This window comes from Puma concolor, chromosome A1 (assembly GCF_028749965.1).
Source record: "Puma concolor isolate L17-30 chromosome A1, mPumCon1.1.hap2, whole genome shotgun sequence".
In the NCBI taxonomy this organism is placed as follows: Eukaryota; Metazoa; Chordata; class Mammalia; order Carnivora; family Felidae; genus Puma; species Puma concolor.
In genome coordinates, this window is record NC_141667.1 from 222507533 (window position 1) to 222523473 (window position 15941).

A 15941-nucleotide genomic window follows, 5' to 3' on the forward strand; every position below is an offset into this window, starting at 1 on the left:
CATACTACTCGTATTGCAAGGCATCGCTTGTTTATCAAGTTAAAATTTACTAGAAACGTTTGCTTGTCTTGCAGAACACTTGCAGCACAAGTTACTCGCAATCCAAGGTTTTACTGTATTTAAGTGTTTGGCATTTGTTAGTAACTCAGAAATTTTCATGATCGAAATGGAAAACTGATGTTTTCTCCATCACGTCATCACTTTCGTGATGGGTCTGCACTTTCCCACCAGACTGCCGGCTCCTGGGCGCAGAGCCTAGGGCGGTCCGGGTTCCCGGATACCAATCTTTGGTTATTCCAGTCAGTTGTGTTCAGTGGCCATGGACCCCCTCTACCTCACCCTCTGGAATTGTATAAGAAGAAAGCAAATTTTTATTGATTCTATTCAATAATTGAGAAGCCGTGAGACCTTGGCCAAACTACTCGACTTCGTTGTGCCTCAGTTTACCCACATGTAAAATAGGGAGATGGAGTAGATGACATGAACAGTTGCTTCTAACTGTGATGCAGTCATTCTGTGGCGGTGTTGCCTCTGTATAATGAGCAATCCTGGGAGATTTGCCCTCCTTATCACATGTATGTGTACTTTGACATCAGGGATATTTCATTCTCTTTTACATGGCACTTGGGAATAATTCTGTCCTCCTTTCCAGCATTTGATTTCTTATAGAAAATTCATCTAGAACTTTGTTGTGGGTTTAAGAAGCCATACTTCATCAAAAGGAGAACAGTAATGTTCTTTACTTTTTTTAAGCTTACATAAACTCACCCTGGTGACTTTATCATAAGAACATCATTGCTAACACGTTCTATTGTTTTGTGGTCACATTGTGCCACTTTCTGGCATTCTCCAGCTAAGCAGCCCTAACTTAATGTCTGAGACAGATGGCCCAGACCCTTTGGTAATGGGGGTCTGGGTGGTAGGAAACTTTTGGTTGGTGTAGGTAGGAAAGAAAGAGAGCAATGGGAGGAAATGGATAGTTTGTACAAGACCGTCTAACAACTCAAGCATGCCCCTCCACAGTGGTGGGCCTGCGCTCCTGGTGAGAACCACCGTTCTGGTGTGTGTGCATTGGCTGTCATACTGTCTAGCCTACTCTGGGATGGGGAGAAGACAATGATGGATCTCTGTGCACCATGCTTCCTCAGTCTCCTTTATGATGCTTCATGGGTTATTTTCGTATCTCTTGGTTTTTCAGCGCATCAGAGCAGAGTGACGATGATCCTGTTCGTCCTGGAGCTGGAGTGGGTGCTGAGCACTGGGCAGGACAAGCAATTTGCCTGGCACTGCTCCGAGAGTGGGCAGCGCCTAGGAGGGTATCGAACCAGTGCCGTGGCCTCGGGCCTGCAGTATCCTTTGCTGGACAAAAATCCCTTGGTGGGACCTTAGCTGTTGACTCCTTTCTTTCATGAAAAGCTTGGGTATGTGCAACTTGAAAGTTTTGCATTTGCTGCGTTGCCCTGAGGATTAAGATTCTCACTGACTTAACCAATATGCAAATCATCAAGGGTCCTCACGGAGGTGGATTAAAATGAGGTGATCTCCCCGCAAATAACAGGTCCTGCGGAGCAGGGTTGTGGAGTGACTATGACGCAGGTCTGACATCCAGACAGGACACGGCCCGGATTTAGGAGCCTCAGCTGTCAGAAAGGATTCTGGAACATGGAGATAAAACCATCACTGAAATACAGCCTTTTCCTTCTCTGCATACAGAAGTAATTTACACATAGATATTAAGGTTGTAAAGAACCACAGGATTCCTATTTATCGTTTTTAGATGTTCATGGGGGAGCTACCATGCCAGGACCAGAGTGGGTTAGCTGGTATCTACACGGTAATGGTACAGACTTTATTCCAGGTACAAGACCCTTCCAGGGTATGTAGAGTGATACTAATTCTTATCTCCTGAGTCTCCAGGGCCCATGTGCTCAGTGTGAGTACCTGTAAATGCCGGGAAATCCCCATGTCTGGCTCACTGGGCTCCAGCAAGCACGGGCTTGATGAGTCTGAAGCCTGTGTGGGTGATGCTACCATGGAAGGAGTAAAGGGCCCCCGGCTTCTTAGTTTAAAAAGCAAAGCATCACTCTCCACCCTGTGACGAGTGAGGAGATAGATGGAAACAGATCACTTGTCAGCAAAAGCAGGAAGAAATAGTAAGACTTGCTCTCAGATGTTCATGTCGTATTTATAAAATGCCTGGTCCGTGATTCTCAACATCTCACAGAGTAGTTTGCTGTCTCCTCGCAGACGTGCCTCAGTAGCCATATTTGCGTGTGCGCATGCGTGTGTGTGTGTGTGTGTGTGTGTGTGTGTGTGTGTGTCGGCTAATGTCACTCCTGTTTTTCTCTCTGATTTTCCTCACTGGAAGAGCAAGATGAAGAAACTAAGAATGGCCATGGAGGAAAGTTGTAAATGTGACAGGTCACCAAGCAGGCCACAAACAAGGGTGATAAGGAACAGAAGGCAGGATCAACTCATCTTCGAGAGGGTGGTCCCACCTGTTAAGGAAAGAAAGTCTGAAGTTTGCTTTCTAAAGGCCAGTTGAGACGAGCATAATGCTTGAATTGAAATACGTGCACTCTTATGTCAGTAGATCTCTTACAGTGTTCGAATTGGAAAGGTCCTTAGAGGTCATCCTGGCCAACTCCTGGTTTTACAGGTGAAGCCCAGAAAGGGTCACATGCCTTATCTGCAGACACCTGGCTAGTATGTCAGAAAATCACCAGAATGTGAGGCTTCTGCCTTAGGCTGCTGTTTTGTTTTGTTTCTTCCCATCATACATTTGAGAACAGAATGAATAGCATCAGTGTAATTTGTTCTTAATATGCTGACTTCGGGACACCTGGGTGGCTCAGTCGGTTAAGCGTCCGACTTCAGCTCAGGTCATGATCTCATGGTTCATGGGTTCGAGCCCCACATTGGGCTCTGTGCTGACAGCTCAGAGCCTGGAGCCTGCTTTGGATTCTGTGTCTCCCTCTCTTTCTGCCTCTCCCCCACTTGTTCTCTCTCTCTCTCTCTCTCTCTCTCTGACTCGCAAAAATAAAATAAACATTAAAAAGAAATCTCTTTAAAAAAAAAAAATGCTGGCTTCTATCTCACTAGCCCAGCCTAGAGATACATCTTCTATATCACTTAACCAAGCCAAAAAATATAGAAAAAGTACAGATCTTGCCCTTAGGAAGTTGATTTTTTAAACTATTTGGAATTGAAAAACAAGACACAAATGCCCAGAATTAAAAGTCTCCTGACTGTGGCAGTCTTGGACTCTTCTCTTCAGGCATCTCCAGAAGCCATCCTCATTTTTCAGCTGTTTCCTTTAGCCACACCATGTGGCTTACTAAGCAAAAAACAAAACAAAACAAAACAAAACGAAAACACATATGATTTGATATCAGAAGACTTTGTATGTGTGTAAAAGCCTCTGGGTTCATTTCCTGAGGTAAATGACCACATTGTTCAATCTTGCAGGTAGAGGGGAAATGCAGTACTACAGACAGACAGGTTCTTCCAGAAGATTCCCTCACCTCCACAGCTCTGCCTCGCTAGCTCCAATTTTGGAGCCACGTTGCCCGCCCTTGTTCCTGGGAACACATACATCCCTGAGATTTTTCCAGCTGCTCACTGGTGGCATAACAGCACTGCTTTTGCCAAAGGGTCTCCTATAGGAAACTTGTGACTTTCCCAAGGCCGGAGGGTTTTTTCTAGGAGCTGCCTTGTGTACAGATTGTTAACAGTGTTAACATGCTCCTACAGTGTTGGAGTTCACATTAAAATCCAGTTTTTAAACACATTTTTTTCATGGGAACCCTCCACCCCACCTCTTCCCTCTTCTTTCTTCCACCTTCCATACTTACAGTTTCTGAAGGGAAGGAAGGAGATCTGCTGAAACACCATAGAATGTTCGGAATAGTATGAGTACCCTGATTTCTCTGCCTAGTGGACCCCGGTGGCATATATAAGAAACTTCCCCAAAGTAACCTGTCTCCTAATTTTCACCTCAAAAAGTCACTTATCCAAGTCAGCAAGTGATAGAAGTCTGGTTGAATTCAGCCTTTTCTCTCTTCTTTCAGGCCTCATAGGGGAGATGTAATCGTGCAGTGAAAATAACCAAAATTCAAATTGAGAAATAAAGGAAGATAAAGAGACTGATGGCTCAAAAATTGAATGATCAGTTTCTGAATAACCTCAAATCTTTGGTTTCTTTGGCTAGAGATCTGAAGCTTCACATATTAAGTGAGGTATAATACTAACAAGAACCAAAAGGAAGAGAGGAGAGGGAAAAGAAGAAAATATCTTACAGTTGCAGTCCCCGAGAGTTTTATAGTGCTTCTATATGACGTTACTTTGCTCACTCTCAAAACAATAATTAGAAGTAAAAACAAAAAGACTGAATTCTCAGTTTTCACAGTGTAGAAACCAAGGCTCAGAAAGGTTAAGGACTTTCTCTAGGGGTGCCTGGGTGGCTCAGTTGGTTAAGCGTCTGACTTCAACTTCGGCTCGGGTCACGATCTCATGGTTTGTGAGTTCGAGCCCCACGTCAGTCTCTGCACTGACGGTGTATGGAGATTGTTTCAGATCCTCACTCTCTCTAGCTCTCTGCCCCTCCCCCAGCTTGTGTTCTTTCTTTCTCTCAAAAATAAATAAACATTTTTTTTTTTTTTTATAAATTTTTTTTTCCACGTTTTTATTTATTTTTGGGACAGAGAGAGACAGAGCATGAACGGGGGAGGGGCAGAGAGAGAGGGAGACACAGAATCGGAAACAGGCTCCAGGCTCCGAGCCATCAGCCCAGAGCCTGACGCGGGGCTCGAACTCACGGACAGCGAGATCGTGACCTAGCTGAAGTCGGACGCTTAACCGACTGCGCCACCCAAGCGCCCCAATAAACATTTTTTTAAAAATTAAAAAAAAAAAAAAAAAAAAAGGAAGAAAGGCTAAGGGACATTCTCCAGGTCACGTAACTGTTACCTGGAAGAACCAGGAGTAGAACTTGGGTGTTGGAACTCGGCTAGCCGTCTGCACTACTAAATAACGGTGGAATGGAGGTATTTCCCAAAGGTCACATGGCAGGTTGATGTTAGGAAATAGAACCGTTTTCCTTCCACCCTTCCCTTGCTGGTGTTTAAATTTGTGAATACTTTATCTGGCCTTGCCTTTCAGTCTTGTCATTTGACCATGTTTGATCACATTTATCACACTTCCACAGAAATAATTCAGGTACTTTTCATTTTAAGATTCTATGCATGTTGGAGATATTTCCAAGATGTCTCCCTGTACAGTACAAGGTCTTTTCACCAAGTAGTCTCTTAGATTTGTTCAGGGCAAGAGTGCTGGAAAGCTGTTAAGATTATCTTGATTTTTGTATATCCTCATATCATACGTAATGCCAATCACTCTGGCTTTCAGGTTGTACTATAATTTATTTCGACCCTCTTTCAAATGGCTTTTGTTGAATTTCTTTACAAAGCATCCTATTATTTACCTGCCATCATAAAGATTGTTTTTTCATCTGTGTTCTTATAATTAACGTAAATGTAAGGTGATCTTATTCCGTATATATCTTAGTATTGTTTTACATGTATCTGACCGCTTGTTTGGAGAGCATAACATTTCTCTGTTGTTCTTGAGCCTGAGGGAATTTGTGATGCCTTGTTCTTCACTTTTAAAACAAGTGTTTTATTATGAAAATTTTCAAAACGTGTACCAACTGGGAGGAGAGAATATCATGGAAACTCACGTATTCATGAGACCCGGTGTTGATTCTTCTATCATTTTGGCTTTCTCTCCCTTTTTGCTGGAGTGTTTTGAAACAAATTGCAGACCGTATGTCATTTCATCCTTAGGTACTTCATTGTACCCCGCTTTAAAAATGTGGAATTTTTCCGTAATCACAATGCTGTTACTACTCCTAAAAATTTATAACTACTACTTGACATTGTAGAATAATCCATTTTCACATTTCACTTACTGTTTCATAAATGGCTTTTTGCAGCGGATTAGTTTAAAATCGGGTCCAGACAAAGTTCACATGTTGGCTGTGGTTTTCATATCCTAAATCTCTCAATCTAGGGCAGTGATCTCCTCCCTTCACTTTTTTTTTTTTTTTTTTTGATGCCACTGTGACTTGTTGGAGTACGGAGCCTGTGTTCCTGTAGACAGCCCCGCATTCTAAAGTGGCCTCTGGTGTCTCGTGATGTCATTTCCCTTGTTCTCCTACCTGTGCGTCTCCCATATTTTTCTGTAAACTGAGACCTGCCTCTAAAATCTTGACTCAGTTCAGATTCAGCTCCTGCTAAGAACGCTTGGTCCTTGTGCTGTCTGGTTCGTGTTGCTTCACAGCAGGAAGCCCATAGCACAGGGTTGTCACCCTTCCAGTGATGCTGAGTTGATCAGTGATTCAGGTGGTGAGCGCCAGGTCCCTGCGGCGCGCACCAGCCTTTCATTCAGTGGTTTTAGTTGCTGATCTTCGCCTGGACCAGACCTTTCATTAGGGCTGCAAAGTGGCGATTTTTGTAATCCTATAATTTTTTCCACGTGTATTTGTTGGAATTCTTCTATAAAGTACAACTTTTCAGGGCATCTGAGTGGCTCAGTCGGTTAAGTGTCTGACTTTTTTAAAAAAATTAATTTATTTATTTTGAGAGAGAGTGAGAGCAGGGGAGGGGCATAGATAGAGGAAAAGAGAGAATCTCAAGCAGGCTCTGCACCGTTAGTGCAGAGCCCGATGCAGGGCTCGAACTCACGAACCGAACCATGAGATCGTGACCTCAGCCGAAATCGATAGTTGGATGCTTAACCAACTGAGCCACCCAGGCGCCCCAAGCGCCTGACTCGTGATTTTGGCTCAGGTCGTGGTATCCCGGTTCATGAGATCGAGCCCTGCATCTGCTTGGTATTCTCTCTCTCCTCTCTGTCTGCCCCTCCCTCCCACGTATGCTTGAGTTCTCCCCCCAAATAAGTGTATATACATTAAAAAAGATAAGTAAAGTAGAACTTTGCCTCATTAGCTAGGGCTAGTTGCTTACCCTGAGATACAATTAATATGGAAAAAGGAACAAATGCGGAATTGTTTCTCTTTAATTGCTCATTTTCAGAGGAGAGAGTCAGTGCCCAGGTTACCTCCAATAGGTGTCTTTTTTTTTCTTTTTGAGCATTATTATAAACTCTTAAGGTTTCTAAAAATAATATATTCAGTCAATTTCAATAACTTGCCTTCTTCGATGCTAATGTAAATCTGTCTTTGGCCAGTAAGAGCCCCATCATATTGGCTCCAGCGTCTTTTGATACAGCTCCACTTGCCTTTGGTGGCTTCCTTTTTTGGCACAGCATGTCTTAAGCTCTTCTTGTACCTTCTTGTCCCAATCCTGAATCAGCCATTTCTTTTAGTGAGGAATAGGACTCAGAGATAACTAGGAAATATAGGTGTGTGTGTTCTTGAAAAGAAAGTGAATCATCAGTTCATATAACGGTTCTAATCCAAATGTAGCATTATAAGGTTTTTACCTCACTTTTGTACTTGATTCTTTTATCTTGGACTGAACATTTTCGTTCCTAAAACATGAACTTGTTTTTGCTTTATCCAATGGTATATTTTTAAGCTGTTTCAAAATACTAATTATAGAAGTATTATAGTTACAAGACAACTGAGTGAGATTTTAGACTTCTTTGCAATTCTCTTTGTCTTTGGAGTACATTTCCCCCAAGGATGTACAGTTGAAACGCTGTGTTCTAAAGTCACTTGAAATAATTCCGTTAACTGTGGTTATGTCACCAACTTGATAGTTAGGTTCCTTCATTTATGCTTTGTCATCAATATGGGGGATTTTTTCTTTTAATCTTATGCATATTTTTAATATGTGAAATAATGACTTGATTCCAGAATGCAAACTATGATGAGAGAAGACTCACCACCAGCCCTGTCTCCTCACCTTGTTCCTCCCTCCTCCATAGGCAGCCATGTGTGTCAGATCTTGATTTGTCCTTCCAGAGCTTCCTTTTGTGAAATGAGCACGCGCACGCACACACACACACACACACACACACACACACACACACACACACACGACACACTCATATAGTTCTATTTCTCTCCCTTTCTTACACAAAGATTGTGTAGCTTATAAACTCTTACATACCGTGGCTTTTCTTCCCCCACTTAATAATGTATCCCAGAAATTCCTCCATGTCTGTTTGCTTATGGTATGGAGATCTTTTTTTCCCCTAGCTGGATAGGACTCTATCGCTTGCTTATATCATAGTTAGTTCAGTAAATCCCCTTTTGATGGAATTTTTTGTTGTTTTCAAACTTTAGCTGTTAAAATAACATGGAGTGAATAACCTCAGGCATGCATTTTGTACTTTGGCCCGAGTGTATCTCTGGGATAGATCTCTAGAAGGAGGGTTGAGTGGTTTTATCAACCCAGGAAGCTCACTAGACACTCAGCACCTTAGGTTTTTACTAGAGACTGGTCACGTAGGCAGCCTCTTTCTGACATGTACCAAAATTACAGACTGAAAAGGAAAGCAGGTATTTGGCAAAAACCGTATCATCACGGTTCAGGCACAGTGAACCACTCTTGTCTGTTAATGGTGGGACCCCCCTGAAAACCAGTTGCCAGATACCTTGCCAGCCTTGTGAGCAGCCTTTCAGAGGCTGACAGTCAGGCCTCTCTTGCACAGCCCCGTTTTCATTTTCATGTCTTCTGGAACTATGTGTTCATATATTTTGCCCGCTTTCCTATTAGGTTTGTGGTTTGTTCTTTTTATGTTAGAGATTTGGGCCTTTTGTGACATAAGTTGCAAATATCTTTTCCAGCTTGTCTTTTGGCCTTGCTGATGGTGTTTGTTTTGTTGTTTGTGTTTTTGAGTAGTAGCTTTTCCCACTCCAAGGTTAGAAAGGAGCTCTCTCATCTCGAACTTACACTTTTCATTGTTTACGTTTAGATCCTTCATCCATTTGTAGTTTATCCTGATATGGAATGTGAACTACGGATCCTGTTTTTTTTTCCAAATGACTATCCAGTTGATGACAACGCTTTTGTTTTTTTTAACCCATCTTTTCCTTATTCCTTGAAGAGCCACCCTTATCAGACATGTACTACATTTCTGTATACTTTGGGGTCTATTTGTAGACTTGCCATTTTGTTCCATGGGTCTGTTTGTCTATTTATGCACCAATACCACACTTGCACTTAAAAAGACTGTGTAATGTGTTCTAATAACGTGGTAGGGCTAATCTCCCCTATCAAATACCGTATTGCTTTTATTTTTAGAATATTCCTGGCATTTCTTGTGTATTTATTTTTTATATGAACTTAAACTTCCCTAGTTCTAGGGAAAAAAGCTTATGTTGATATTTCTATAGAGATTATATTAAGTTTGCAAATTCATATTGTGAGAAATGACATGTTTATCGTGTTAAGTCTTACTGTCCAATAATATTGTGTCTTTCACTCTGTTATGCCTGCTTTTGTATCTTTCAGCGTTACGTCCAAGCTTTGTTCATATGGGATTTGCACGTTTCTTGATTTGTTTGGTTATTTGTTTATTTTTGTAAATCCCTCCATTCAATTTTGAGAAATGATCCTTAATGCTTACATGATAGATTTGACGTTGAAACCCGGCATGTGTTTATTGGTGACCAGTCAGGACAAGTAACCATCCTCAAACTGGAGCAAGACAACTGCACCCTGGTCACAACGTTCAGAGGACATACAGGTGGGATTGAAAGCAAAATCTCCATGTGCCTGCTCTCACAGTGACCTATCTATCACCTGCTGCGTGTTCTGGCCTTCAGATGCTGTGTTGTCAAAGTGACAAAGTATAGCATGCACACAGATACAAGGGATACGTTGAACTGATTCCACAATGGTTCAGTAAGAAGTTATGTCCAAAATTTTCTACACCAGTGCAAACAAAGGAGGAACAAGTCTATTTCCAGAGTGTTGGTGAGTTGGTTCTATGTCACATTGCCCTGGAGAAAGCCAGTGTTGGCATATGCTGATGAGACATTGTTTTGAGACCATGTGACAACTGCATAAACCTCAGGAAGGCCAAAAAGACAGCTGCCTCAGTCTGTCCTTGCCCTTCTTGGAGCGAGAAGATGGCGTGCAAGACGGACATGCCCGCTTCTAAGTCCAGTAAAATAAAAAATATGGTCATTGGGGCTAGCTAGGCTGCATAAAAAGGCACGGGTTTGGTTTTAACTTCCTTCTGGGCTCTTCTCAGTGTAAAACCCAAGACTCCCTTTATTATTTCGGATTTCTTTGTTGGGGAAGGGCTCAGGATCTGTTCAGGATCATTTAAGTCAGGTAATACAAAATATCCATGCTTAGCCTTTGAAAGACTTGAATAGATGATGACGATTAGTTTTTACTGGTATTTTTAATCTGCGATGTTGACCCTGGGAAATGAGTCACTGCCTGTTTTCGTGGCTCTTGATGGGCTTTTATGTCTCCCACAGATTACCAACCCATGATTTAGTACAGAACAGGGTTCTTATTGAGTTCAGATGGCATATAAGAACAGAAGTAGGTGAATGAAGATGTAAAATGGGATAGTACCTAGATCATAAGGAATTTCCTCAAGGGGAAAAAAAAGAATGCAGTAAAGAGGAAATTGAATCCAGGGGAAAAGAGTCATAAAAGATAATTATCTATGTTTTCTGGGAAGAAGAACACATAGAAGCATCTGCTGTGGATAGGACCCAGGTCTTTCCTGATTGTATTTCTCTTTTTAGCCACCTCCACCCTGGCTAAGCCTGGCCTGGTAGGGACCCAGAACTGTCCCACATCAGGAACCTTAAACTGCTATGTGTCACTGCTGACTTCAGTCTCCTAATCTTTCGCTTCTCTGAACCCTTCCTCCAGCTCCCCTTACTCTTGCCCTCGTGGGCAGTCGGTCCCTGCTGGCCAGTCGCTCTTGTCCTTGTTGGCCAGTGTCTGCGCCCCATCTTCTCTCCCTTTCCAGAGGGGTGTCAGCCACTAGGCGCCCAGCGCTCTCTGGTCAGGCGCCCTCGTTCTTCCCTGAAGAACACGTCTGCCATTCACACCCTCTCCAGCCCTCCTGTGCACTCAGTCCCTGGGGCTGCTGCAAGGTCACGCTCTGAGCCCGGGGCCTTCTTCCCCACTGCACATTCAGCATTCCAGTCCAGCTGCCAGAGTCGCCTCAGTCCCTGCACACGGTCCCTTGCAGGTCCTCAGGACTCCCCTCCACTCCTCCAGACCTTCACCACTCCCCACCCCACCCGAGTCCCCTCTCCCTCCCCAGACTCCGCCTTCAAAGAAAAATAGAGGTTAGCCAATAGAGGCTTTAAAACTGTTTTCTTGCGCACCCTGTGTTCCTCTCCAACAAACTTCTTCTGCCTCCTCCTTATCTCTTGCTCTCGGGGTCTCCACATCAAAAACTGTTCCCCCGTGGCTCCCTTTTGACCAGCTCACCCTTCTCAATTTATTAACATGCTCAAGTGTCTTGCCTTTCTGATGGACAAACAAAACCCTCTCGACCCCGTATCCTGTTGTAGCAACGTCCGTCCTACTCTCTTAACAGCAGTGCTTCTTTTTCCTTTTTCTAAATTACGGTGAACTGTACCTCATCTAAAATTCACCATTTTAATCACTCTTAAGAATACAGCGCAGTGACGTTGAGGACATTCATATCACCACCATCCGTCCACACAACATGCCCTGTCTCGTAAAACTGAAACTCTGACCCCACTGACCGCGCACCCGTCATTGCCCCTCCCCCAGCCCCTGGCAGCCACCATCCCGCTCTCTGTCTCTGAGTGTGCCTGCTCTGGGTCCCTCGCAGAGGGGACTCGTACACCAGGCGTTGTTTGGTGACCGGCTTCTTTCACTCGGCGTGATGTCTTTCTGTTGTAGCAGACGGCGGCATGTCTTAAAAGAACATCATCTTCCAGCCGCTTCCAGTTCTTCACCTCTCATTTCCCTTCCATCCACCTGCAGTTTGGCTCCATCTCTCGCTCCTCTGACGCTCCTGTCCCCAAGGTGGCCAGTGACCTGCTGGCTGCTGAATCCAGGGGACGTGTTTTGGACCATGTCACCATGAACCTGTCGGCAGCGCTTTACATTGTGGCCCTTCTTCTTGCCTGTGGCCGCCCTCCTTGGGCTCCTGTGACGCGTTTGCACCCGGTTTTCCTCTGCTTCTCTGGCTCGTCTTTCTCCTCTCCTTAGTGATCTTTTTTGTGAGTTCTGCCCCGGACCCTGGTCTCTTTACACTGCGCGTTCTCCCTGGTCGATCTCAGCCACTACCCCCGTCATAGACATAAAAGGTACAGTCCTTTCCTCACATTTTTTACACAGTGAGGGACGTGGGCGCTAAACAGTGGTCACAGCGCTTGGTGGCGGGGGCAGGGGGAGGCGGGCACTGGGCACTTCAAAGAACCCAGAGTGGCCACGTCACTCGGACAGGAGTGGGAGTCTGTCAGGAAGGTCTTCCCGGGGGAGGTGTTGCCTGACCTAAGATCTTTGGGAAGGAGTAAGCGTTGAGTTCATGAAAAAGAAGTGAGAAGGACACTCTAGGCAGAGAAAACCAGCGAAGTCCAAGGCATGGAGATTTGCGAGAGCGTGCTGTCTTGGGAACTCTGGTAACTGCCGTTGGTGGGCACACCGACTAGCAGGCGGCAGGCAGCCAGAAAGGAAGCGAGCATCCGTTCGGATCACCGAGGCACTAGCCCGACGGCAGTGAGAAACCATAAGAGAGTTTTAAGCAAGGACGTTAGCCTGGTCAGAAGTTAAAAGATTGTTCTGGCAGCAGAATGGTAGGAAACTGTCCCTCAGAATGTGGCAGGAGTGATGGGAAAGCCAAGAGTGGGTGGGCCGAAGGTGAAGTTCAGGTGGTGAGCTCAGCGGGCCTGGTGACCACACTGGGTAGTTCCCAGACCTGGTTCAGGCCGAGGTGGCTTGCAGCCTGGCTCTTTGGTACCCAGCCCTTCACTGTACGGCTGATAACTGTGCTCTGAGTTCTCCGTGGCTGCCTCCAGGCCAGAAAAGGGGTAAGTAGCTGCTGCTTACTGGTGTGTGGGGAGCCGGATGTAGCCCGTGGGTTTCCTGTCTTCCGGGTTAGTTCTAGTACAGAATGTTACCTTGGCATTATGCCTTATCTTTCTCAAAGAGTTTAGAGCATTCTCATATGACTTTACCATGAAATATCTTTGAGGACTGGATGTGGCCCAGGAAAGTTACTAACTAACATGAAGGCAAATGTTGCAGGTCACATATTCAACGTATTGTTATTATCCCTAGACAGTCGTCAGTCCACTCCGGCTACAGCACATCTCATTCATTTGTAGCCAGAGCAGGGATGTCTAAGAGATTTCATGATGATGCAAGCGTATTGTCCAGCTCTTCCTATGCAGTAAGCCCGTTCTGGGCCCTGGGAAGTCCCAAACTCAGCCAGACACAACTCTGGAAAAAGGGGTTTATATGGATTAGTTAATCTCCTCATTCCCTCACCCCCAAAACAAAGACTTTAGGATTAACCCAGATACATTGAAGAATGATCTCAGGGGTCTTATCAGTCCAGATCCAAACTCAGAAGCAGACCGTCTTTGGTCTGTAATACAGAGTTATAGCCATTCACCCATCACTCTGTATTATAGTACAGAAAGTCATATAAAAATGTGGGGTAGTGATGGAATTGGCCTAATAGTCATACCCGGAGGCCAGCACAGCATTTACTAATCCGCGGGGACCTAGGAAACTAGTTTTATGTTCCTTTGCTCCCTCTGCTGGTTTTATTTCTGGAAGTAAATGCCAAGTAACATAGATCTTTGCTATTTATGCAGAAATTAGAATGTATTTCTACCAAAAAGTCATACACTGACTTGAACACAGAGGGGAAAAATGAGATTTTAACCACTGGAAATTCATAGTATCAATAAATTCGTTTTTTTTTCATTTCCTTCTAAGAATTATTTTGGTTAGTATGAACATACTGGAAATAGGAGGGGCCAAACATAAATTGCCAAAGCATACTACTTAACAAAAAATTAAATACATTGAATAAATTAAATAAATTTGTTAACTGTTAGGGGAATTATTGAAAGTAACAGTATAACTATAACCAAAATAATGAAAACATGGAGAGGCATGGTTCAGTGCCAACATGCAGGTTCAGATCATTAAGTTGAAAACTTGATTTTTGTTTACAGTGAAGACTTCCACATCCAGCAGACACGGATTTTCATCGAGTCAGCCAAATTATTAGCTCTCTGCATGATGAGGGCTGGGGTATAGGGGTGAATCAGACAAATAATGCTTGCTTATTCAACTTCTAGTCATGGAATCCAGTCGTTAAAGCGATGAATTCAGGTAGTCCATCAGGATGTTATGAGTGCCGCAAGTACTGTGAGCCCCCAGTGCCACTCATAGCACTTGCATTGGGAGTAAATAACAAGAGGGACCCCCTATCCAGAGAGCTAAGGGGAGACTGCCGAGGAAGTCGTGTTTAAAGGATCCGTAAGGAGGGTGCCTGGGTAGCTCAGTCGTTAGGCATGACTCTGGATCAGGTCATGATCTCATGGTTCATGAGTTTGAGCCCCGCTTTGGGTGAGCTCGAACCCCACTTTGGGTGAGCTCGAATCCCGCTTCAGGTGAGCTTGAGCCCCTCATCGGGTGAGCATGAGCCCCATAGTGGGGGAACAGGAGCCCTACCTTGGTTGAGCACGAGCCCTGCTTTGGGTGAAACACAAGCCCCGGGTGAGCCAGGTTCTCTCTCTCTCTCTCTCTTTCTCTGCCCCTTGCTCACTTGCCCCCCTCTCTCTCAAAAATAGAAAGTGAATAAATAAAAATTTAAAAAAATGAATAAATGATACCATAAGGAGAAAGACTTGTCATCCAGGTGGTGAGACCGGTCTAGACTCCAGGTGTGTGAAGCGCATGCAAAGCCCAGAGTGGGAAAGCGTGAATGACGTATGGAGTCGCACGGGCGGTGTGGAGAGTCAGGGTTGCAGAGTACAGGTTGAACGTGCAGGCGATATTAACAACTTTGGACAATGTTCTCAGGCAGTGGGAAACCAGTGATGAAGTAAGCAGGGTGGTAGCATGGTTTCCATTTTAGGAAATCCCTGTGGCAGCAGTGGCGGTGGTTGGGTGGGGGTGAGAATGGATGTGCCAAAACCATTTGGAAGGAAGGCTAGGGTTGGAGTCCCACCTGTTTGGACTGGGAGGTGGTGGAGGGTGTGGGGAGAAGAGGAGGGATTCAAGATTGTTTTAGGAGATTGGGAGTCCTCAGCACTTGGCATTTGGGGTGGGAGTGGCTCCCAGGTTTCCATCTGGAGCATTTGGGTGGATAGTGATGCCATTTGCTGAAACAGGAATGCTAGAGTTGAGAGCAGTTTTAGGAGAGAGCACCGTGCTTGGAGCTGAACATCTTCCTTCCATTTTTTCCACTCTGGCTGAAGGGTGGTGGAGTATTCTGATGACAGGGACGCCCTAGGAGTGGTGGCAAGGGGACAGCTGGATGTCCTTTTGTGGATGTCAGGAGGAAAGCATAGTCTAAGAGGTAGAGCACATTCAGCTTTACAGAAACATCCCTTGCTTCAGCCCGAGTAACTGCAGAATGTAGTAAGTGAAAGGTCAGATATTTTATTCAAGAGGCCTTGTGGTTGGAGACTCAGGTGGCTCTTGTGTAGTTACAGGGAGGCTGTTCCCCTTCCTTACCCTGTAGGGTAGGCTGGAACGTTCCGGGCGAGGTGCCATATCGCACTTGTAAAGACAGATCTGGCAGTTTCCAGCCCTGACTTTGCAGCACTCCGTGTAGTCTGTAGCTTTTGCAAGATCTGTTGTAAAAGTCTCTTAGAAATTAGTTGGGCTGTGCATTTTGGTAACACGTATTAAATTTCTAAAAATGCTGATACTCTTTGATCCAGTTTCATGTTTGGGAATCTCTTCTAACTCAGTAGAAACATGAACAAAGTTTTA

General features: G+C 44.5%; 1 protein-coding gene across 1 annotated transcript in view; it reads left to right on the forward strand.

Annotated features, from left to right (window-relative positions):
• WDFY2 (WD repeat and FYVE domain containing 2) overlaps positions 1-15941 on the forward strand; it is a 183507-nt gene that overhangs the window by 131533 nt on the left and 36033 nt on the right. Inside the window, exons 6-7 of the mRNA XM_025924453.2 lie at positions 1199-1349; positions 9605-9717. Coding sequence (XP_025780238.1) covers positions 1199-1349; positions 9605-9717 — 264 coding nt within the window. The remainder of the gene's footprint in view (positions 1-1198; positions 1350-9604; positions 9718-15941) is intronic.